Below are 22,263 nucleotides of genomic sequence, written 5' to 3'. Positions count from 1 at the left end.
CAGTTGAAGAGATGAGGTTGATGAAATTGATGATGAGGTTGATGAAATTGATGATGAGGTTAATGAAATTGATGATGAGGTTGATGAAATTGATGATGAGGTTGATGACAAGGATGACGAGGCAGAAGATGGAATAACTCCAAGAGTAGAAGAAGGAACAATAGTCGTTATATATACGATTGTTGTTTTAAGGGCATTGCTTGAGGTTGATCCAGATGAAGATGCCGCTGTGGAGGCCTGAGGAGTAACGGTTTGCTCAGTCGCTCCCGTTTCTACTGGTTCTTGACTTGAAGTCGTACTAAACTCCACGTTTCCAGTACTTTGCACTCCAACCGTACCTGCAGAACTTTCTCCAGTCGACAAAATACTTCCTGTTGAAATCGATATTGTCCCAGCAGTGCCTAGTGGTACCGTAATAGGCGACAGTGTCACCCTTATGGAAGATTGAGTAGTGGTTCCAGAAGTTTCAGTCGTGATACCAATTGTCGGTTTGAAACTCGGACCTGAATTACTGGAAATTGGTGCAGTGCCTGCGGCTGTTGTACTTGAATTTCCGATAATAAATGGGGCTACTGAGATGGTTGGTGATGATGGAGGTGATGATGAAGATGATTCTGAAGATAATGATGATGAAGATACTAAAGTTACTGATTCAAAACCCTGTGACGACTGTTCGGAAGTAATTTTCTGTGTTGTACTAGCTTCGGGTAAAGTAGTCGGAAGCGGTGGAAAAGTTGTAGTCTGTACGGAAATCAAACTTGACAGTGAGGAGCTATCCGATGCAGAAGAACTCAGCGCTGCAGTACTACTATCCGGTAGAATAGTAGGGAGCGGCGGAAAAGTAGTAGTTAGAACAGAAACTTGACTCCATATTGGGAAAGTACCGGATGTAGAAGAACTTTGCGCTGCAGTACTACTATCCGGTAGAGCAGTAGGGAGTGGCGGAAAAGTAGTAGTCAAAACAGAAGCCTGACTCGAAGAAGAAGAGCTAGCTTGCGACTCAGATGCACTCCCTGATGTACTCTGAATTGAAGTATCACTCTTCGTAGAAGATGCTTTTCCAGTAGATGCAGGAATGAATGGTGGTGTAATAGTGAACGTTAATTCTGTTGCGGCAACGTCTCCTGTCTTTGTTTGGGTACCACTTAGGGTACTTGATATTTGGGATGGAAATGAACTTGTTAATGCCAGAGTTGTACCGCTTGTACTTGATATGATCGAGGATATTAAAGCTGATTGTGTCGAAGATGTTGAAGAACTTAATGGAGTTTTGGATTCATTATTCTCATCCGACGATGTACTAGAAGTACTTGTGCTTTGAGATTCCGTTGTTTGAGATCTCTTCTCTGATTGTACTACTGAAGTTGCAGAAGTGCTACTCGATAGTGTCGGAATAACCGTCGTACTGGGAATTAAAGTCGAACTTCCTCCTGTCGAAGAGGATGATTCGATTTGAGTAGTAGAACTAATCGTTGAAGAAGTGAATGTACCAGGTAAAATCGTAATTACGATGGCACTCTCACTCTTTTCCTTTCCTACATGACCATCTCTTAAAAAACTATCACGGAGTTAAATTAGCATCAAGAAGACACCAATAAGTAACAAGTCATCCGTGAAAAGTGAATAGATGTCGCATTGAATACAAGAGAACTTACTTCCTACTCGTACCATTGCGCCACAACGGGCCAGCCGCACCAAGCTGAGAAAAGAAAAGTGCACTGAATAGAAAGGTTGGTGGTGTGATCTTCATAACTGTATTCGTCGTATTGAACTAAAGAAATATTTTGTGAAACGCAATTTTTAAGATCCAAAAGAAAGCTAGATGGGTGTGTATATGCCCACAGAAACAAATATGAAAAAGCAGATATTCAGTAGGGTATCAAAAGAAAATGATTAACAACCCAGAAATCAGCAAAGAATGTGTTAGATTTGTGAATAAAATCGCAAAAGAAAGGTCAAAAGAATGAAATGATCAACGATAGACAAGACAAGGAGGCAAAGAACGAGATTGAAAAATAAGGAAACAAATAATCAGCAAGAGAAAGAACTGAAATCATATTACCACAAAGCCTGGAACCCAATCTATATACTCCAGCACACTCGAAACCAGACCCGCGAAGACGAGCCAAGCAAAACCAATGCATGAGCAACTTGGCGCTTTCCAAAAATCTCATGCCATTAACAGGCAAGCCGAAAACTCTACAAAGTGCCGAACGCCAAAGCAAAAACCCCATCGACAATTCTCCTCGAACTCCGCATCCAATAAATCCAAACGACACAACCTAAAACTCAAACATGACGTTGGCGCTTAGTAAAATTATGCGTCTGAAAGTGTCGCATTATGAATTATTTGATTGGACAGCAATGAATTCAGGGGATCGGTTTAGCGAAGATGAAAAATGAGTGGATGAAACGATAAGCGCGAATGAAAGCTTGATTTTTCGATGCGCATGAGATGGATAATATGGACCAGTCGGGTAGAAAAAGATATTGATGCTTTTGGATGACTTGCAGATGAGTGCGTTGAATTATTTCATGTTGAGGCTCAATTTTCATGTTGTGTTAGGTTATGTTAAGGTTACCGAATAGTGGGTATTGAGCGGCTGCGCGTCTTGGATTGCGGGATCTATTAAGATCCAATAATTTGAGTGTTTGTATGGAAATTGATTGTCAAGTAGAGTCTAGATTCGTGGTATCTATTATTAATTGAAAGGTTGCATGAGAAATCTAGATCAGATGAAATAATAAGTCGAGTTTTTGCCTCGTAGATGATCTCCTACTCATGTCCATTCATATCCACCAATCACACCCAAAACTCCAGCTGCAACCTCTTAATCACACCATGAGCATATCATCTTTATATAATACATCCCCAAATCTCTGCTCATTCACCTGTTACGCCGAGTAACAAGGAACCCTCACGTGTGATCAATATCACGTGACTGGCTCAGTAAGGATCAGTGAGCTCAATACTGAGCCGCATTGATCCTATTGAGTAGCCATTGGTACGAAGGTCTATATAATCTAGATGGATTTCCTTTGTATAGAGCTTCGTGCTCAAGATCAATCATTTAGTATACTCTACTATTAGTTACGAATTGCATTATTGTCATTACTTTAAGTCCCTGCTTGACGTCTAGTTATAAACCACCTCGAGAGCCTAGAGCACTTCCACATGATCTAGACGGCAAACCTCGTAACACTAGGCCATTCATTTGTTTATATATAGAGTAGCTATCCTCATCTACAGGTGCTCTTCACCTGTAGATTCCAAGTTAAATACAATTGCTGGTCTATAAACACCCTTTTGGTCACACAATGGATTTTATTCAATATTGAAAAAGTTATTTATGTTAAAAGGAATGACCTTACACAGGGAATATTGGGAAGCTGATAAGGCAGAACTGAGGCTATATTGGTCTTGTATATGAATCACCTATTATCTAAGTTCTACGGAAGTGCGAAGCTCTCCTACAGAGAGCTTCTCAATCTAGTCCTAAAAGGACTAGTGCCCTGTGTACGTGCTACGCAGGAACCATTCACTTTAACAAAATATTATATTTAATTTTTGTTAAATTCTAATTAATTATTTTTTAAGATTACAAATTTCTATTAAATTATTTTATTGTTTAATATATATAATCAAAATAAAAAATATAAAGAATCTTTTATTTTGATATAGTTTTGTTTAATATCCAATGAGTAGTTTTTAGGACTCTTATATTAATATATACATCCACTTATAATTTTTTTCTTTGAATGAATTTTCAAAGCTAGATAATCATATCTAATAGAGACGAGTAAACAAACACACAAACACATAAGCAGGTAAGCATCAACACTCGTGACTTTAATTATATTAATTCTGTGTGGCAAAAAGTAACCTATTCACAAGCCCATAATTCGTATACCGGGTATCATAAACTTTATAACAAGAAGCACAAACTCATACTGTGCATTCCATTCCATCCCATTCCATCCCATTCCGTCCCACCGCCAGTTGATCCTAAAAAATCATTCATTCATTTACCTACCTCTCAGACCTCCGACCTCCGACCTCCAACTTCCCCACCACCATCTCCAATCAATCAAGCCACCGAAACACGCCTGTCTCTTTCCAAATCCACCACAATCCTACTCAAATCCTTCAATGGCACCGGTTTACTCATAAAGAGATTAATGCCACTGCTATACGCTTCTCTTTGACTTTCATCACTGGCCAATCCCGTAACTGCGACAATGACAGTTGCCTTTAAATTTTCTTCCCTCTCAAGCCCTCTTATGCGTTGACTTGCCTCGAAACCATTCATCACAGGCATACTTATATCCATGAAAATGACGTCCGGCTTCTTCTTCGCAGTTCTATACTGAGATACTGCCTGCTGACCATTTACCGCACAGTAGTATCGCATGTTCAGTTTCTTCATGCATGCTATAAGGATTTTCATATTGATGGGATTGTCTTCGACAAGAAGTGCAATCGGTTTATCGGACATAGGTGTATCAGAATGTGGAGACTTTTGAGCTAGCGGGGACCTGCTTCTGGGCAAAGAAGGAGAACTGGTTCTTCGAGGATTTGAAGGCATCGCAAGAAACTGACTACCATCGTGGCCACTAGACCTTTCGAATATAGTAAGAAAATATTCTGCAAGCTTTTTGGGACCAATTCTGGGATATTGTTAGTTTTCCAAGATCAGTCTACGAAAAGCATAAAGAAAGTAGCAAGAGAGAAGAAGTACATACGGATTGCTGAGAAAATGTATGTTCTGGTAATTGTCGAATGACGTTCTCCGTCGGGCTTGTGCACATCCTGTCAAAATAATGATATGCCTATTCCGAGTATCACCCGTAGCGTCCGAGAAGAGATTTTTCCAACTATTCTCCAATTCGTAGAATTTTTCAGAAGCTACCAGGAATACATCTCCCTTTGCGGCATCGAATCCAACAGCTTCACTAGTCTTCATTCCAAACCAATTCCTGGAGATCCTAGAGACCGCTGATCCTACAGACCTATGATGGTTCAAATTTGAATCTACTGATTTCTCTGGTTCAGGAGTCAAAGTCTCCATTCCTATCAATACCAACTCTAGACCATCGGTATAAGCTCTAGCTTTCTCAATATTGCTTGGCATTCGAGATACTTCTACAGTTTGTGGTTGGGACTTTTCAAGTTTGAGAACAACCTTAACAACGGTGCCGCTACCTTGAATACTAAAAACTTCGATTTTCCCATCAAGCGCCCCTACAATTTGGCGGACAATACTAAGCCCCAAGCCAGCACCAGGAGTCAAACTATCCTCCTGAGCGAACGGAGTGTATATCTGATGCTTTAGGAAATCTGCCGCGATACCTCTACCTGTATCGCTAATGGTCAAAGTAACAAAAGCTAGATTTTTTCTAGACTTTGGCGAAGTGGCCATTTCATAATTAAGGCTTACCTTGACCAATCCAGACGTAGTGAATTTCAATGCGTTTCCAAGTATATTCATCAGAATACGCTTCCATGCTCCAGGTTGACTCAGAAAATTCCAGTTCGATCTATGGTCAACGTCAAGGATGACAGATAGCGCCTGTGGTTCTTCCATTCCTTGCATGTCGGGTCTGGTTGGAGAAATTGGATGGTCCATATCGGTGCTGACCGTAGATGTTGATTGAAGAGCATAAACATGCCCAGCATAAATGCCATTTATAACATCCTCTGTGATAGAGGCAATATCGAGATCTGAAGTCAAGCTGATAGTTCCATAAATCCGGAACTTTTCAGCAGAAAGTGATTTCCTTGTTCTGGAAGAACTGCGTATAGCTTTTTGTTCACACTTTTGTGCTACGGTAAAATTGTTGATTTTTGCATAGTCTAGTACATTATTTAGCGTATCAAGTAGTGTGGCAGAACAGTGGCCAATAGTATCTACTACATCCTTTTGATATTTAGTAATCTGAGTGTCCTGTAAAAGTTCGATGCTTCCAGCAATTCCATGAAGAGGACTGCGCAATTCGTGACTAATGGATGATATTAAGGAAGTCTTGGTCTGGTCAGATGTGATCATGTCAAGACGGGATACTTCAGCCATGATACTATTCCCGAAAGCAGCCACGTAATTCAGATCATCATCCAGATTGAGAACTCGAGTTGGATCTGAAGTCCAGAGCATAGCACTAGCAAACCAGCGCCCACGCTGTGAATCCCATAATGGTAGAACCATTACATATCTGGCACCAGGAAATATCTGTAGCATAGTTTGACCCTCCAAAACTCTGGACGATGCCTTCCTAAGCAGTGAGCTATGACCAGAATCGGCAACAATTGCTATCTCTCCAGTAGCGGCAGCGTCGTAAAGGCCATCTTCACTTGATGACATTTGGCCTTCACCATCAAAGGCATAAACTTTGCCATGAGGGTGGCGCTTGAATAGGCGGCGAACAAAATTTTCCGTGACAGTCAAGTGCTCTGGCAAATTTGAGTCTCCATGCAATGTGCATTGTGATGCCGTAGAATATGCTAGTACCTCACACATCCGAGTTTGTGGAACCCCTCCTTTCTGGGCTGACTCCTTGCCGTAACTCTTATGTTCGGAGTTACTATCCGAAGTATTAATACGCGAAGAGGTTCTCTGGTCATTCTGATCATCTTCACTACTGGATAGTGGTGGCCCATCATGCAGACTGGGAGTCCTCATCGGATTAATGAATGATAATGAACGTCCACGGGATCCGAAAGTACTTTCCCTAGCATCAAAAAATAAAACTCCTTCTACGTCTGTTGACTCACGCATCAGGTTACTAGCGCGAGAAAGCATTCTCCTCAAGGTTTCAGCATTGTCGGAAACATCTCGGGCACTAAAGTCATTTGCCGGAGTGTCTTTTCCACCCTCTGATCGTTGCCTTTCATTGTGTAACACCAGCGGCGAAGGCTTGATAAATTTTCTTGCCGTCGAGACTGGAGATTTATAAGAAACTGGAACCGGACTGACAGCGATAGGTTGGTCGACCTCTTCCTTAGCAGCGGGCGAATTTTTCCTGATATGAGTAGAAGAAAGAGCAGGCGGTTGATAATTTTCTGTCTTGGGTCTAGTTGATACATCATTGCGAGGACCGTCAGAAGACGATATTGAGGAGGAAATTGGAGGGTTTGGTATGTCCAGTCCTTGCGATTGTTCAACAAATGATAAATTGGCCTCAGTACTTGCATTTTCGGTATCTGCTTTGCTAGAATTCGCAAAGTCGGCTGCTTCTCCGACATTTCTTGTGGGTTCCGAGTAGCTCTTCCGAACAGATGTCTGGCGATCATGTCGAGTACGCAGCCACCAAGATTTAATACTAGAGTGACCTTCTACAAACAGTCCTAATCCCTTCACCATCTTCTCCCCTCTCTGGTGGCCTCTTTTTACGGCAATATACTCAAGGTGGTCCATCACAGTATCAGTAATATCAGTTAAAAACTCCAATTCTTCTGGCGCTAACCCATTCCGTGGAACATCATCAAACACACTATATGCACCAATGTCGAATCCTCTTCGAGATCGTATTGGCACAGTAGCCACAAACCGAATGTTTGGACCTTGAATAAAATTGAAAGCATCTTTGAGGGTCCCGTCATCAGCAAGATCGTTTATAACTTTTGGTATGACTTTAGGCCGAAACTCAGCATCGATGCGATCGTTTTCTGATCGCGGCGTATTTATAACAGCAGCACATAATGAATCTTGGCGAGATATTGTTCGTACGCCCAACCATAAGGAATCTCCGGCATCGTGTACATCGTCATCCTGAGATGATAACGTTCTTGTCGACTCGGCTAGAATGTATTCATGCGTACGATCAACCAATGAGATCATAACCCTCCTTGCTTTTAACCGTAGAGCACCAAGCTGTGCGAAGGCATTGAGTGCCCGATCCGAGGAAGAATGTGCCTTTGGTGATAGCCTTGGAATTTCTGTGTTTTTACCATCTTGTTTGGGCAAGGGAATGAGGGGCGCGGCGAACGCGGGGAGATATCTAGAGTGGTCAAGATTAGGTTCGAAAATTGCAAGAAATGACCAGCAGAATGTATCCAACCGACCTATAGACCTCTCGAACTCGTTGAACTTCAGAACCCCTAATAGGTGTTTCCGAGCTGGGCTCCGCTGGCATCGCAGCTGGAGGCGAATTAATGTGACGTTTATACAATTGCCATCCTCAAATATAAGGTTCAATCTGCAAAGGAACTGGGGAGGTAAATATGTAAACAAATTCAACTATAAGGTTACTGCGATTGGTAGAAAGTCAAGGGAATAGGTAAAGTCAATACAAGTAAACGATTATCAAAATTCACTTCACGGGTAAAGGACCAAAAAGATTGGTGAAAAGCCAATAAGGCGGAGGAAGTTTTGAAGATCGATTGATCCGGCTGGCCCGATTGGTAGGAGTGAAGGGAAAAGAATTTCTGCATATTGATCGCTGCATGGTGAATCGTAAATCCGATGGAATTTGATACATTAGCGTTTCCAATTCAAGGTTTGTCCGGTAGGATGATTTTAAGGAAATGACTGTCAATGGTTGGATTTTGAATAGAAGAATGTAAGAAGACGGATGAAGAACATAAAGGTGGAGTAAAAAGATAAAATGTGAAGATAAGAAAGATAGATAAGGTGAAAGTCGATCTTGCATAAAGATATAATCTATATATGCAGGTTTGCACAATCACTTATGCAAGTATATCAAATGTGTAACCTTATTCGTGATCAATCTTATATAAAGATCCATCAGTCACTCAAATTGATAGTGAGGATATTTTGAATGTATATATATATCTATTATTTCAACTTGGTAATAACTTCAAGATTTCATATATATTATAACTATTATATAAATAATATAATATAAATACATCTCATACATCATCAAAGTTCTACCCACTCTCTCAATAATCAACTACATCTAATCTTTCATTATAAAAATAATTACAAAATCCAGATATATATCAATAATCGTCATTAATACAATTACCTTCTCATCTTTCAACAGAAGTTCTCAATATAAATCTTCAAACCCAAGACAAACAAACCTATAATCAAAACCTATATCCATCCCCAATCTCCAGTCTTAATCTCAGTTGTTGACCTCCTGGGATCTTGACAGCATATGCATATATATTGCATGATGCATATAAGGAGCAAACAAAACTCAACTTTTAATTCATTCTTTCCTTTTTGGTATACTGTTTGTTTGCTATCAATATTTGGATTTCAAAGCACTTTAATTCCGAAGGCTGAATACCTAACCTTATTCCTTCATTTTTTTTTTTTGAATATATACTCGCAGCTTAACTGCTTAGCTAGAGAATCAATCAATTCAATCTGATGCTCTTTCTGGTCTCAAGAAACCCAATACCAGTCTTAATCTTCAATCTTCAATCTTCAATCTTCAATCTTCAATCTTCAATCTTCAATCTTCAATCTTCAATCTTCAATCTTCAATCTTCAATCTTCAATCTTCAATCTTCAATCTTCAATCTTCAATCTCCAATCCCGAATAATCCTTTACCTTTATAAAAAGAAAAATACAATAAAAAGAACCCCATAACCTTACCAACTAATAAATTTGAAATTTCAAAAAGCCCAAAATACCCAATTCCCCACCCCAATCTCAATAACATACAAAGCCCAAATAAAACCCCCATCATCTCATCTCCAAATACTCAAAATGGAAAAAATGAAAAAATAAAAAACCTCCTTTGAATTCCCGTTCCCTCTTTTTCTACTCAAATAGTACCTAGATCGCTTGCCTGAGACAATACACAAATCCCAGGGGGAACCTTCAAATCTCAAATTTTCCAACCCAGAAGATCCGCCCCCCTCCCCATCCCCCAAAAATCTCTATCGTCAATCTACAAGCCAAAATCTCACCTACCCACCTAATATCAAAACACCTCACCTTTAAACCCTCCCTCTCCCCCTAAGCAAAACTAAAAAGAAAAGAAAGATAAAACAAAACAAAAGAAGAGAAAATACACAACCTAACAATAGGTACCAACACAACCACAAGCATAATCATAATCACCCAAACCCATCAGACCAAACATTCACCTACCAAATCCCAAAGAATGCCCACAGTGACAATAAAACGATACAATATGACCAACCAACCAACCAACCAAGCATAACAAGCACAAGCTCAAGCCCACAAGAAAGATGGCCGAGATCGCAGCCGAAAAAATGAATCAACACTGTCAAAATCTCCAAGATAGTATGAGGGATTATTCTAATACCTAGAGTATCTCCTAGTCATTCTCTTTGCTACTTACTGTCTAGTTCCAATAGTCTTAACCACAATTTACAAACAAGGTTTTTGTCCTGAGGAAAAGTTTGCTATCTACTCTATCTTGTCGGCTTAAAGGAGATGCAATATTGGTAATACAGTACATGAAGCCGGCATATGAATTTGCGGTCGAGATAGATACATCATGACCTATAAGTGTGTCGCCGGGGGAACATATTGCGATGTATATGATTATCGAGTCGCGACTCACGACCGATAATTTGGTCTGATATGACGTATCTGCAAAAGAGCAGGTGAACGAGATTCAAGAAAAGAAAACCCCTCTCGGTATCATGAGGTGAAGTACATTACAAGTTGACCAGGTAACGTTATATCCAGGAACAAATTAAAGTTGCAAGTGATAATTAACGCTTCCCGCATGTAGATCATTGACTGCCTTGCAACTCAAATATCAGGAACATAATGATCATCAAACGTTCCTTGTCTTTGACATTTTTAAGATATATACAGGTGAGTCTTGAGGAAATGATCGACATCCAGGCCCTGGGAATGAAGTGATGGCATGAAGACATGAAGACTACCTACTTGGCACTGTCTTTTAGTACACCCTTGACTCACGGGCTATGCGCTACTACTAAATAGCCAGCAATTAATCTGTCATTAATGGTGTACTAATGCTTTTCAATGAACAGATTTCCTCATCTTGATAGATATCGAGTCAGGGAAAGTATAGAACCGTAATGTAAATGGAATGGGAAACTTTAAATCTTGGACTAGATCACCATGGTCTAGCACAGACAGCGACTAACAGCCGTTAACTTGTTGGGAATAGCTTAGCTCAAAGCAAATAGTGAATCGTGATATCATCCGATCTCAGTACACTAAAGTGTATGGAGCGAAAAATAGTAGAGAGTACCTGAGTAAGTATCCTAGTTGCAGCACATCAAAAGATATAGTCTGGAACTACCAGGAACTTACAACGGTTTTTATAGTGCAAAGCCTTGAAGTAACAGCTCTGTAGTGCATAACTGTTTTTCCATGCTAACCTTCGTACACTGCCGAACCTGATGTCAAAACATCATAATTGAGGATATCGAACTTACTAATCGTAGTACAAATATTCATTAGAGTTATTCACCCCATTATTGCAAATCAGCAATGAGTTGGTAGTCGTCATAGTTCATGCTAGAAGGAATTCAGCAAAATCGAACCACCATTACCATAAAACGGTCATTGCGCAGATATTCAAAGCAAAGCAAAGCAAAGCTCCCTCCATGTTTAAGTATGGAACCACCAAGAACGTAGCTCTGGCGCAACAACAAGCTTTGCCAGCGCACAACACAACGGAAACTAGTTTCTGGGTCTCTAAGCCATTGCTGACAATTTAATTGGTCGAGTGAGTCCCGTGACGTAAAATCATCGGAAGTTTTTCTTTCTGCTGATGCATTGGAATGCAGGCTCGATGTGGAACATATGATGCATATGGTTGAGGTGAAAAAGTTTAATACAATGGACGATAGGTTCAAATGCGAAATCAAAGAAATATACTTTCCAGGTACCAGGAACAAAGACGGCACCACTGCCTCGGCAATGAAATATTTCCAATCCCAAGCAGCCAAGGGCCTCTATGTGGCTGAATAAGGATTTGGATGCTGTGTAACCCACTGTAGTGGGATTCTGCCATTCTGGTCAGTTGATGGATGGGCTTTCTATCAAAAAAATTAAAAATTTCCATATATCCACATACTAGTTGTCCTTCATCATGCACCCAGAACACTACACCATTAATGTACTGCCACTTATTTTGGAGTGATTCTGTGATTACTTTTCGTGCCTTGCATTTTGCAGATGCAAAGGTAGTCTCTTTTTGTGGTTCCTAGGTGATAGGCAGATTGGAACCTGGATCCTGTTGTCTGGGCGTGGTCCGGCTGGATGACTAGATTTGCATAGGACCTGCATTAACCAGTCTATAGTCTTTGAAATAGATTTGCCTTGCTGCTGGACACTGGGCTGCTTGGTGGATAAATGTTGGATGATTGTACGGAGTGCGGAGTAAGTCTGTATGTACTAAGATGTGTATAGTATACTATGTGTATAGTACTCCGTATACTGTGTGTGTACCCAAAATGATCATAAGCGATCATCCACAAGGGTTGAATAATACAAGTAAGCTTACTCTTCTCTGGGCAGATAATATGATAATCATCCTTATGGTCTCGGAGTATCTTGGTTTGAAGTTAATTGAGATCTGGTTGAGCTTTGCAATAAACTAGATTCCTTCGTCCATCCATTTGCCGATGTTGGTATATCCATTAATCAATCTCAGCCCCTCTATCTAGTCCTTGAAGGAGGAAGGGAAGTTGAACTACTCTGTATATAGTTCCTACTATATATTTTTTAATTCTTTTGGCGGTGAGAAGATAGTAAAATAAATTACCCTTTAACCCCCGCCCCTCGATTGCTTATTGCTTATCGCAGAATAGCGGCGGCACATTAGCTCAGTGGTAAAAGCGCACAGGGCGCATCGGAGTGAAAAAGTGTCAAGAGTTAAGACTCAAGACTCAAGGCTCAAAGCCCATGTGAGATTCAAGGCACAAGGGAACACATGGACACAGGGACGAATGAAGAAGAGGACCATTTTCTTACCGTATAGAAGGCGAAAAGAAAAAGATCCGATACGATACCAAAAGAAAAAAAGAAAAAAAGAAAAAAAAAAAGAAACCATTCAATCAATCCATATCATTCATGTTCACGAGGCGGCTCTTAATGCGTTTTCAGCACACATCATCAAAATACTGTAATATTGCAGATGCAATGAAGAATCTGTTACGTATGATCCACTCGTCGCAAACAAATAGAATTCTTACTAGTATCTCTTACGAGCTTTGTTACTATTTGGCATTGATCCACTGTTGCAAAATATAAGACGATGACTTGCAGTGCTCGCTGAGATATAATAGGACACTATCAAGTGCACATGCTGCAAGTCGGAGCAGTTCAGGTAAGGGACAGGAACATAAAGTCAGTATCCTGGACATTTTTGAGTGGCTCTAGTGATAGTTTCAAGATTGGTTATAATTTAGCTTCCCCCTTTTTCCGCTGTCATAATTATCAATCATTAAGTGATCAGGCACTCCGTAGCCTCCTGCGAACTCCGTACATTCATCCATTTAACGTTTGTGCTGATGATGTTATTCACTTCCTTTTTCTCTCGCCGTTAACCGTCTTCGAGTCAGACAAGTAACGCTCAGATGTTAGCAGACTCTAGCTAATATGGTATTTGATGATCATAGGAAATAGTGCGTGGTATTTGACTGAAAATGTCCTGCATAGGTCAGGAAGAAGAGAACCGAAGAATGTATAACCTTAACCATGGAAATGTTTTGGTAAGCCATACAGACTGTACCTAGTATCCCGTACCAGTCTTTTGCAACATACATGACTCCACCGACCTCAACACCCAACTTTTACACCCAATCCTTTTCTTGATTCCTATTATTGTCATTCATTAACTTTCGTACCTTTCGTAACCTTTACGTGCTTAGGCGTCTTTTCCTTTCGCTTATCGTTACGCTACTCATAAGGTTATTGAATCCATCGATAAGTACCAATAGTTCTAAAATTATAGTCTTGTAAAGTCTTTTTAAAGTCTTTTGAATCCTTGAAATGATAGTACCCCTCTTCCACTAGATAAAAGTATGAATTTAGTATCTTTCACCAGCGATATTTTCTGGTGCAAGCGGGCCGATCTTATTTCATCATCTAAGAGAAACGAAAGAGCTGGATATATATGAAAGCCTTTGTACCCCTTCATCAATCCTTATCCTCCACCTTTCCTCCACAATTTCCTCCACCTTCAATCAAAAAAATCTTGCAACTTAAGCAATTTTATATGAACTCCTGGTCTCTGACGCATTAAAACTTCAAGGTTGTTTCTGTTCAGGTGTTCTCTCCCCGATCCGAATCTTTCCTTGCTCACAATTTGTGAACACCTTTTTAACCTACTACGTACCTACATACCTATCTCTTACAGAGTACTCTTTCTTACCTACTTACTCTCAACCACTTACTCTTCACCTCCCTTACCCCTTCATTTTGCTTTCTGGCACGCTGAAGCTACACCTTCGCGCTACAGAAAGTCAACATTTTATTAAAAGACAACCATAAATTCATTCATACCTACCTACCTACCTACATTATCTATCTCCCCTCTAATCCTCAAGAGATCATCTCAATCCATCTCATCCAATAATCTTTCAATTTTCGACGTTGAAATCGTATTGCAGATCTTAAGAACTCGTCTAAAGCTTAGAAACAAAAACCCTTGCAGATCTTTCGCAATCATTTCATCTCCGAAACGAAACGAGGCAGAAGGCAACAATTCTCCCGGTCGCATATCATATCGTAACCACTATTTCCTTGTCCCCCCGCCATCCTCTTATCGACAGCACAATTATCGCCGTCGCCCGGATAACCTACAAGCAAATCTTGAGGATCTTTTCAATAAAATCTTTCCTCGCTTCTTGATCTATCATCATCGCGATATCTTTTTCCGACTCCGCCTCAGGTCAGGCTGTGTCTTTTTTATTCTTCATTTCCAGGGCTGAAAAGAATCATCGGAGCTGGATTCTTTTTGAAACCAAGCCTCTACTCGAGTACCTTGCCCTGCTTACGAATCCCATAAAACAATCTCATTTGCCTTGATGCGGTGACAGAGATAACCATCTTTATCATCTTATCCTTCTCACCCCTTTCACGACCTTCTACCGCCGCTACCCCCTTCTCGTCCAGTCCGCAGGGATCATATCACTGCCGCCAGTCACAATGTCTACCGACACTCCATCAACTCAAGAGGCAGCATCTGACCCCAGATCTAGCACCTCCTTCTCTCCTATAAATTCCAATTGTACAATTAATGTCAATGGTTCCGAAGTTGAAGGACCATCCAGTCGACAAAATCCCCAAGAGACAACTTCCACGACGCCTCGACCTAGTACCGCACCGAATACCCAACCTCGGCCGATGCATGGAACGGAAGATGCAACCACTCCTACGACAACAACATTTGGAGCAGCCTCAAGCGCACTTGCAAATCAAAGACCTCTCCCACGTCCCTTCGAAAACTCTGCATCCGTTTCCGAGTCCGTAAGAGACATGACCTCAACCCTTATCCGAAACAATTCAGTAATGTCAAATAATTCTGGTGGTTCCGAAGATGTTGACATGGATGATTCGGATGTTCAAAGTTCCAATGGTGATGGTTCAAGACCCAATAAGAAAAAGAAAACTCAAAGATTCTTCTGCGTGGATTTTCCACCATGTAATCTTAGCTTTACAAGAAGTGAGCATTTGGCACGACACATAAGGTAATTCACTACATCTCAAGCTACTCCACAATCTTTCCGTCTGCTAATTGTTATCCTCATCTAGAAAACACACCGGAGAACGTCCCTTTGAGTGCCATTGTAAGCGCAGGTTCTCTCGATTGGACAATTTGCGGCAACATGCTCAGACGGTACACCAAAATGAGCCAATTCCCCAAGACTCTTTGGCAGCCACTGGCACAAGATATCCTAGACAGGCTCGTAATGACAGAGTCAGGCCTGCTGGAAATAGACCCAGAGCGGCTACAGCAAGCGGACAGGCACCTATACATCGTGGTCACCATCGGAACTCCTACTCCACCTCGAGCATCAACTCTACTGCATCTAGCTACAGTCAACCAAACAGTTTCAGGCCACGTCCACCCCCTCTACAGATGGCTAGCTATGGACCAGATAGCCCTTCAGCATGGCGACCAAGTTCACCTGGAGAATACAGTACACCTACCTCTGCTACCTTTTCAACTGGCCAGAATAGTCCGCGATGGGCATCCAATGTTCAATCACCTCTTATGGGCACCTATTCACGAACTGCTAGCATTTACGATGGACATCGTACTCCTGGTCGTAGATTATCTACACCTTCCGCCGCACACCCATTTTCCTCGCCAAGCCTTGCTCCTCATCCTTTCGGCACTCCACCAACTTTCACTGCGCCGACACCCTATTCCCCCGGTATGATTTCAAGTCCTACAACCTCGACGGCGGGTATGGGACAATTGGTGAGGCAATCGATGGATATCATTCATCCAGATATGGACAACAGAAGGAGAACATGGCACCAAGGAACTGATGCAGCTACACTAGCATACACTAGCAGGCTGCAGAATGTCATGACTCCAAATCACTATGCAAACGGCCCTATTCCTGAACCTCCTACGATTCTTCGCAGCAATGCTCCTCCAGCGGAACAGACAAAACTCCCAGGTATATCAAGTTTGTTCAGCGGGGATTATTCGTCTCACCGTGCTTCAAGTCATATGATGACTGATAGACCAAATTCGTACCATCAGCCAAGCCCTACCATGGCCGACTTGAACTCACGTCGCCACCCAAGACATTCCATGGTGGAGTCAAACTTTTATTCTCAATCCAGGCCTGCGCCAGTTAGAGACCGACCTCTTAGCTCTCATCTTGATCGACAATTCACCCAATTAGACCTTCACGGTCCACCACAAGGAGACGCAGCAACCTGGGCTTCCGACACAGCTCGTGCTGTTCGTGCTACTGCAGAGGAAACACCAGCGGAGCGAACAAGAAGAATGATGGAAGAATGTGGCAATATTCATTCCGGCTTAGATATAACACTAGTAAACGAACAAAGAGTAATGTTTGAGAATTCAACACTTGGTCCTCGGCCTGGGCCCTCTTCGTCTTACCACCAGCATACCGCTAGTGCACCGGTCACTATGCCCAGGTCAGACAGGCGTGATGGATGGTACCACGGACCAGGAGTATATCATCAGACGCATGATAACAGATTTCAAGGAACTTCCCCAGAAGGATCAAGCAGTTCCGAAGGTGCAGCACCTGTAAGTCCGCAGAGCGCCAACACAATGGATCACAATCCTCCCGTTCTACGATCAAACGGTTACTCTGAAGAAGCTTCTCGACCCATCCGTCCTCAACAACCAGTCATTCACCACTACCCCTCACAATTAAATGGAAGTGAACCTTCTTACACGTACGGGCCTTCTTCATCCACTCAAACTATGTATCAGCAAATTCCCAAGTCACCTGAGCGGCCTTACCGCACTGCTCTAGACACTTTGGTCGCTGTCGCAACAGGTGATCAAATTCCTGTGCCAAAACCCTTTTGAAGAATTGATTTCGTTGGATCATGGTTTTTGTGTATATATTACACCTCGACTCAATTTCTTTTAAAATACCCGATTCGCATTCTGTTTTAAGAATGTTACGAAATTATGAAACAAAGACGGATATACATTTTATCTTCACGATTCCCCCTTTTCTTTTTACATCTACTGGGACAGGGACATTGTGATTTGGTAGCGTTGGTGTTCGGGTATCTTGACATCATTGCTCTTGACTTTTTTTCTGGTTTTCCTCTCTCAGGGTTCATTCATGTGTCTACACAGTTATACGCTGTGACTTGTACATCTTGTCTCGTCATCTAGGATTTAGGACCTATTCCTGTGTCCACAGCATTTTCATCGTGGCATACTGTATCTTTGACTTCTCCCCATGTGCAGCAATGTGCTACTCGGAACGTATGGATTATCATCAAGACGATTATCACCATCGAGTTGGAAGAAGCCCTTGATCTGTATCCATAGCGATTTTCTTTTCTTTTTCTTATCTCGCCTGACTATCAGGCCCATCATTTTGAACTACTCTGGGTTGTTTATCATGATTTAGCGCTATTGGGGTACGGGAGGCTTCGGTTGTCATTTCTAGCGTCGGGACAGGCAATTCTCTACTCGGGATTTCTTGGTGGGCGGCATGCTTGACTATGACTATTAAGGTTTTTACTTTTGATACCTCTATACCCCAATACTACTATTCAATCGCTTTCTCGTCGTCCTCGTTGAATTTTCATTTTTTTTAATTTACGGTCTTAGATGTTGTAGTGTGTGTGTGTATTCATCAATGAATGTAATTGGATGGCTTGCATAATACTCGGACTCGGTTTATGGATCGGCAGTGGATAATGCATGGGGAGGGGAGGGGAGGGGAGGATGGTATGATGTCATATGAGATTAGGAAATTATAGGATGGGGAAGGGGGTTGGTGGTGATAGCTGACTTAGTACTTTGTTTTGTTTGTATGTGTGTATGTATGTATGAATGTATGCGTGCATGTTTATTTACGTTGTACTTCCTTGCGAGTAGGTGATTCGATATCTAGCATCCTCCTCGCTGCGGCTGTGGCCTGTGGAGTGGATGGATATGGATATCGATATCGATGGGTACGAAGACAAATAAAGAATTACTGAGTTCGCTTGTCTATATATGTATGTATGTATGAAAAAAAAAACTTGGTAGCTGAACTAGAACCTGATCTGAGCTGACCTGACCTGACTTGGAATTTTGTCTGTGCTGGTGAGTTGAGTGGGTGGGTGAAGAAGATTTACCGGATGAAGAATCTGTGTACATATGTGTGTGTATTGTAATGCAAATGTATTGTGGGTGGGTGGATGGGTGGGTGGGTCCCTGCATTTTATAAAAATATCCCGCGGTTATTAAAGAAATTATTACAAGATATATCAAAAAACAATTAATTATACTTTCTTTATTTATAAGAATATTAATTAAGAATATTATAATGTTAATTGAAAATTAATATTATTAATTTTAAATGAATAAAATGTTATAAATTTTTTTTGGTGATAATTGATTGAAATTATAAATTTATTGAAATTCGATAAATAACTTTAAAATTCAAAATTTGAATAAGGATAATTTAATATCTATTCTAATTGTTTAAAGTAGTATTGAAAGATAAGAAAAACAATAATATATATAAAAATAAAATATATCTTACAACACTTACCCTTTCAATCTCTGTATTCATTCAAATATATGTTGGAAGTCTTGCTTCCGCATCTATCCTTCCCTTGTGAAGAAAATAACTTGTACAGATAACTTGTGAATAGATAAATAGAATAAATTACATAGATAAAGATTTCATGTTGATTTTAATCTTATAGAGTTTTGTGCATATTTCTACGCATATGTATCTAGGATTTTTGGTGTATAATTTATAGTGCATGCCTAGTGAGTGTATACGTATATGTATGTAGATCCCAACCTCCTGTTTTCACTCACACGCCCCCACTTGTTTGGTGTTTGGGTTGGGTTTTGGACTTTGGGATTTTGGACGGAGGGTATGGAGAGATGGGATAGGGGGTTGTTTCTATTTTAAGTGTTTGTGTGTATGTAGTATGTATATAGATAGTAGATAGGAGGAAGTATCTTTAGACTCTAGACTTTAATAGGAGGGGCTTATAGCTTTTAGCTTGTGGGTGGATTTGTGCGAACAGGTGGGTGGCGGAGTATAGGTTGGGGGTTTTTAGATTTGGTTCGGTTTATTCGGTTTGTTTGTGTGTTTTTTCTTTGAAGGTAGAAGGGGGGAGGAGCGAGTTGAATTGTTTTAGAGAGAGGTGGGGTTTTATTTTTTATTTAAATGGGTTGGGTGAGGGGATTTGGGGTTTTGATGATTAGTTTATTTTTGATTTTGATTTTTGGGGCGGACATTGGACGGCGGAGATTTTCCGAGGAGGACAAGTTATTTATATTATAGATGGATGAATCGGTAAGAGATAAGGGTGTGTTTATGAGTTGGGAAAGAGTATGAGAATGAGAGAATGAGAGAATATTGAGATTAAAATAATAAATAGGATATTAAAAAATAAGTTATTATTGAAGGATAAGAGTTATAATATTTAATAACGATTAAAGTATAATAAATATATGATTTTTGAAACGAGAGAATTAGATTTTTTAAAATATGTTAAAGTGAATGGTTCCTGCGTAGCACGTGCACAGGGCTCTAGTCCTATTAGGACTAGATTGAGAAGCTCTCTGTAGGAGAGCTTCGCACTTCCGTAGAACTTGGATGAAGAGTGATTAATACACTAGACCAACATTACCTCAGTTCTGCCCTATCAGCTTCCCACTATTCCCTGTATAAGGTCATTCCTTTTAACATAAATTATAAAATTCTCTAGATTGGATTTTTTAAAAAAAAAATTCATTATATAATTGAGAAATTAGTATATTTTATTTTAAGAATCAAGCCTGAAATACAATAATATAATAATAATAATAAAATTTATAATTGAGATATAATAATATATATATACCACTTTTCAATATTATCAATTTTTGAAAAAAAAAAAAATACATATATATAAATAAATATACATACTCCAAAAAAGAAATCTCTCGAAATGCTATTTCAATAACTTTCAATCAATCAGGCTTTATCTTTAAGAAACATTGCACGGATCACTTTTGGAGCCCATTGGCATTCTTGGTTATACTATATCGATCTTTACCATCCAATTCAATCCAATTCCCCACTTTGTCGGCACGTCAACGGTCCGCGGAGTAAGATGTAAGAGTAGGGCTTTTGATGATATGATTAGATCTGCATTACTCTTTGTACTTTGAGAGGATATAGCATAGGTCTACACTACACGTGTTACGGATAAATATCTCGCGGATGCTTACGCTTTGTGGATGGATGCAAAAGTTATGCATCGAAGTCTGCGGAAGTATGCGGGATAGTGGAGATAGGAGGGTTGCCAGTGTTGCTAGCGCAATCAGTTGGTAAAGGAGGGGTAAGTGGGTATGTAGTTGGAACTGGAAGGTGAAGTTTGTGCAAGTGGTGGGTGAGTGGTGGGTGAGGGGCGATCTTTGTTGGGTTTGGGGTGAGGTGCTTTTGTGTTGGGTTGGTTGGCTGGGTGAAGGTGGTGAGAGGAGTCAGATGGTTGGAAGGTTGGATTTTGGAGGTGGTGTGGTGTTTTGGGTGTTTTTGGATGGTGGCGATGATATACGAGAAATGTCTTGCGATGGAAATATCTATCGGTATCCTATTGCTCGTTTGCCTGTTCTTCAAATACTACCCGTGCAAGGCGTAGTATCTTACAAATTGCAGATAGATGTTTAGCCTGAGTATTAAACGTTTCTTGCTTAGGGTCTGGTTGGGTGTGTGTGCATATGCATGGCAGCTCGGTCAGCAGGAGACTTAGGTTGATGCAGGGTAGCGGATGCGGCATTGGGGACTGCGGTCGGCGCAATCGTTTTCTTGGTTGTGGGTTAAGTGTGGGGAATGGCGGTTTGTGGGTGGAGATATAGATGGGTTGGGTTTGTTTGATGATTTGGAATTATGGGGTTGTGAGTGGAGAATGATATCTGTGATTTGTGGTTTAGGGTATCCAATAGTTTAAACTAGTAAACTAAATTCCAGCTTTCATTGTTTGGAAAGCTACACATTCTCATGAATGACTTGATCACTTATATGGACTTATTGTTTCAGATGAATTCACGAATGAAAACCTCGAATTTTCGAAAAGCAGCTCGCACTATTGGATTCCCTGATGATCAATGGTGGAGCTGATGAAGTAAGCAGCGGCCGATGATATCGAAAAGCATCTTGAAAGTTTTGGATCATATTCATCATGAAGTATGGTAGTAAAGATTGAGTAAATCTTAATAAGGAAGAATTACTTATCAACCAATAGCACGCACGGGCGTACCATAAACTTACTCCCTATTTGAAACCTTCCTCTGCTCAATCTTGTCCTTCTTCCCTTCCTTGAAACTTTCATCAACAACTACTTCTCTCATCCAAGGTTTCAGTACCTTCTCATCTTTAGCCATCCATTCAGCTTTCCATTCGACATGCCACTCTGCACTCTTCGCATCATTCTTACCATTAATTTTAGTTTGGAGCTAGCGCCTTTGTCAAGTTTCGGCAAAGTTGCCTCCTTGATTTTCCCTTCAGCCTCATTCTTTCTCCAACTTTTCTTCTGATCTCTACGCTCTCTATGCACACAAATCTTGTTTTTGACACCAGGCTGCTCATTCCCCTTTGATCCGTCTCAATATCTCGTTCCACCCACCCACTTGCATCTCTTTGTACCATCGTCTACCCACCT

The 22,263-nt window shown here is 40.7% G+C and overlaps 6 protein-coding genes across 6 annotated transcripts in view; 2 read left to right on the top strand and 4 right to left on the bottom strand.

Annotated features, from left to right (window-relative positions):
* The window catches only part of SS1G_11202 (predicted protein), a gene marked incomplete at both ends in the record, with an annotated part of 2,761 nt that extends 1,011 nt beyond the window's left edge, over positions 1 to 1,750 (bottom strand). The window contains 2 exons of the mRNA XM_001587910.1: positions 300 to 1,558; positions 1,656 to 1,750. Coding sequence (XP_001587960.1) covers positions 300 to 1,558; positions 1,656 to 1,750 — 1,354 coding nt within the window. The remainder of the gene's footprint in view (positions 1 to 299; positions 1,559 to 1,655) is intronic.
* Positions 1,751 to 4,088: 2,338 nt separating this feature from the next.
* Positions 4,089 to 8,130, bottom strand: SS1G_11201 (hypothetical protein; the record flags this gene model as incomplete). Its single annotated transcript, XM_001587909.1, has 3 exons — positions 4,089 to 4,668; positions 4,744 to 7,995; positions 8,060 to 8,130. The coding sequence occupies 3 exons, from the start codon at positions 8,128 to 8,130 to the stop codon at positions 4,089 to 4,091; spliced, it is 3,903 nt and encodes a 1,300-aa protein (XP_001587959.1).
* Positions 8,131 to 10,719: 2,589 nt separating this feature from the next.
* SS1G_11200 (predicted protein) lies at positions 10,720 to 11,898 on the top strand (the record flags this gene model as incomplete). Its single annotated transcript, XM_001587908.1, has 4 exons — positions 10,720 to 10,767; positions 11,090 to 11,177; positions 11,386 to 11,539; positions 11,715 to 11,898. The coding sequence occupies 4 exons, from the start codon at positions 10,720 to 10,722 to the stop codon at positions 11,896 to 11,898; spliced, it is 474 nt and encodes a 157-aa protein (XP_001587958.1).
* Positions 11,899 to 15,081: 3,183 nt separating this feature from the next.
* Positions 15,082 to 17,458, top strand: SS1G_11199 (hypothetical protein; the record flags this gene model as incomplete). The annotated part of the gene is made up of 2 exons (XM_001587907.1): positions 15,082 to 15,623; positions 15,688 to 17,458. 2 exons carry the CDS (start codon positions 15,082 to 15,084, stop codon positions 17,456 to 17,458), a joined length of 2,313 nt encoding a protein of 770 aa, XP_001587957.1.
* Positions 17,459 to 17,954: 496 nt separating this feature from the next.
* On the bottom strand, positions 17,955 to 18,050 carry SS1G_11198 (predicted protein; the record flags this gene model as incomplete). Its single annotated transcript, XM_001587906.1, has 1 exon — positions 17,955 to 18,050. One exon carries the CDS (start codon positions 18,048 to 18,050, stop codon positions 17,955 to 17,957), a length of 96 nt encoding a protein of 31 aa, XP_001587956.1.
* Positions 18,051 to 21,687: 3,637 nt separating this feature from the next.
* Positions 21,688 to 22,263, bottom strand: part of SS1G_11197 (predicted protein) — a gene marked incomplete at both ends in the record, with an annotated part of 1,258 nt that continues 682 nt past the window's right edge. Inside the window, 2 exons of the mRNA XM_001587905.1 lie at positions 21,688 to 21,718; positions 21,873 to 22,057. Of these exons, the coding sequence (XP_001587955.1) occupies positions 21,688 to 21,718; positions 21,873 to 22,057 (216 nt within the window). The remainder of the gene's footprint in view (positions 21,719 to 21,872; positions 22,058 to 22,263) is intronic.

Source organism: Sclerotinia sclerotiorum, genomic scaffold, assembly GCF_000146945.2.
Source record: "Sclerotinia sclerotiorum 1980 UF-70 scaffold_17 genomic scaffold, whole genome shotgun sequence".
Taxonomy (NCBI): Eukaryota; Fungi; Ascomycota; class Leotiomycetes; order Helotiales; family Sclerotiniaceae; genus Sclerotinia; species Sclerotinia sclerotiorum.
This window is presented reverse-complemented; position numbering and strand designations above follow the sequence as displayed.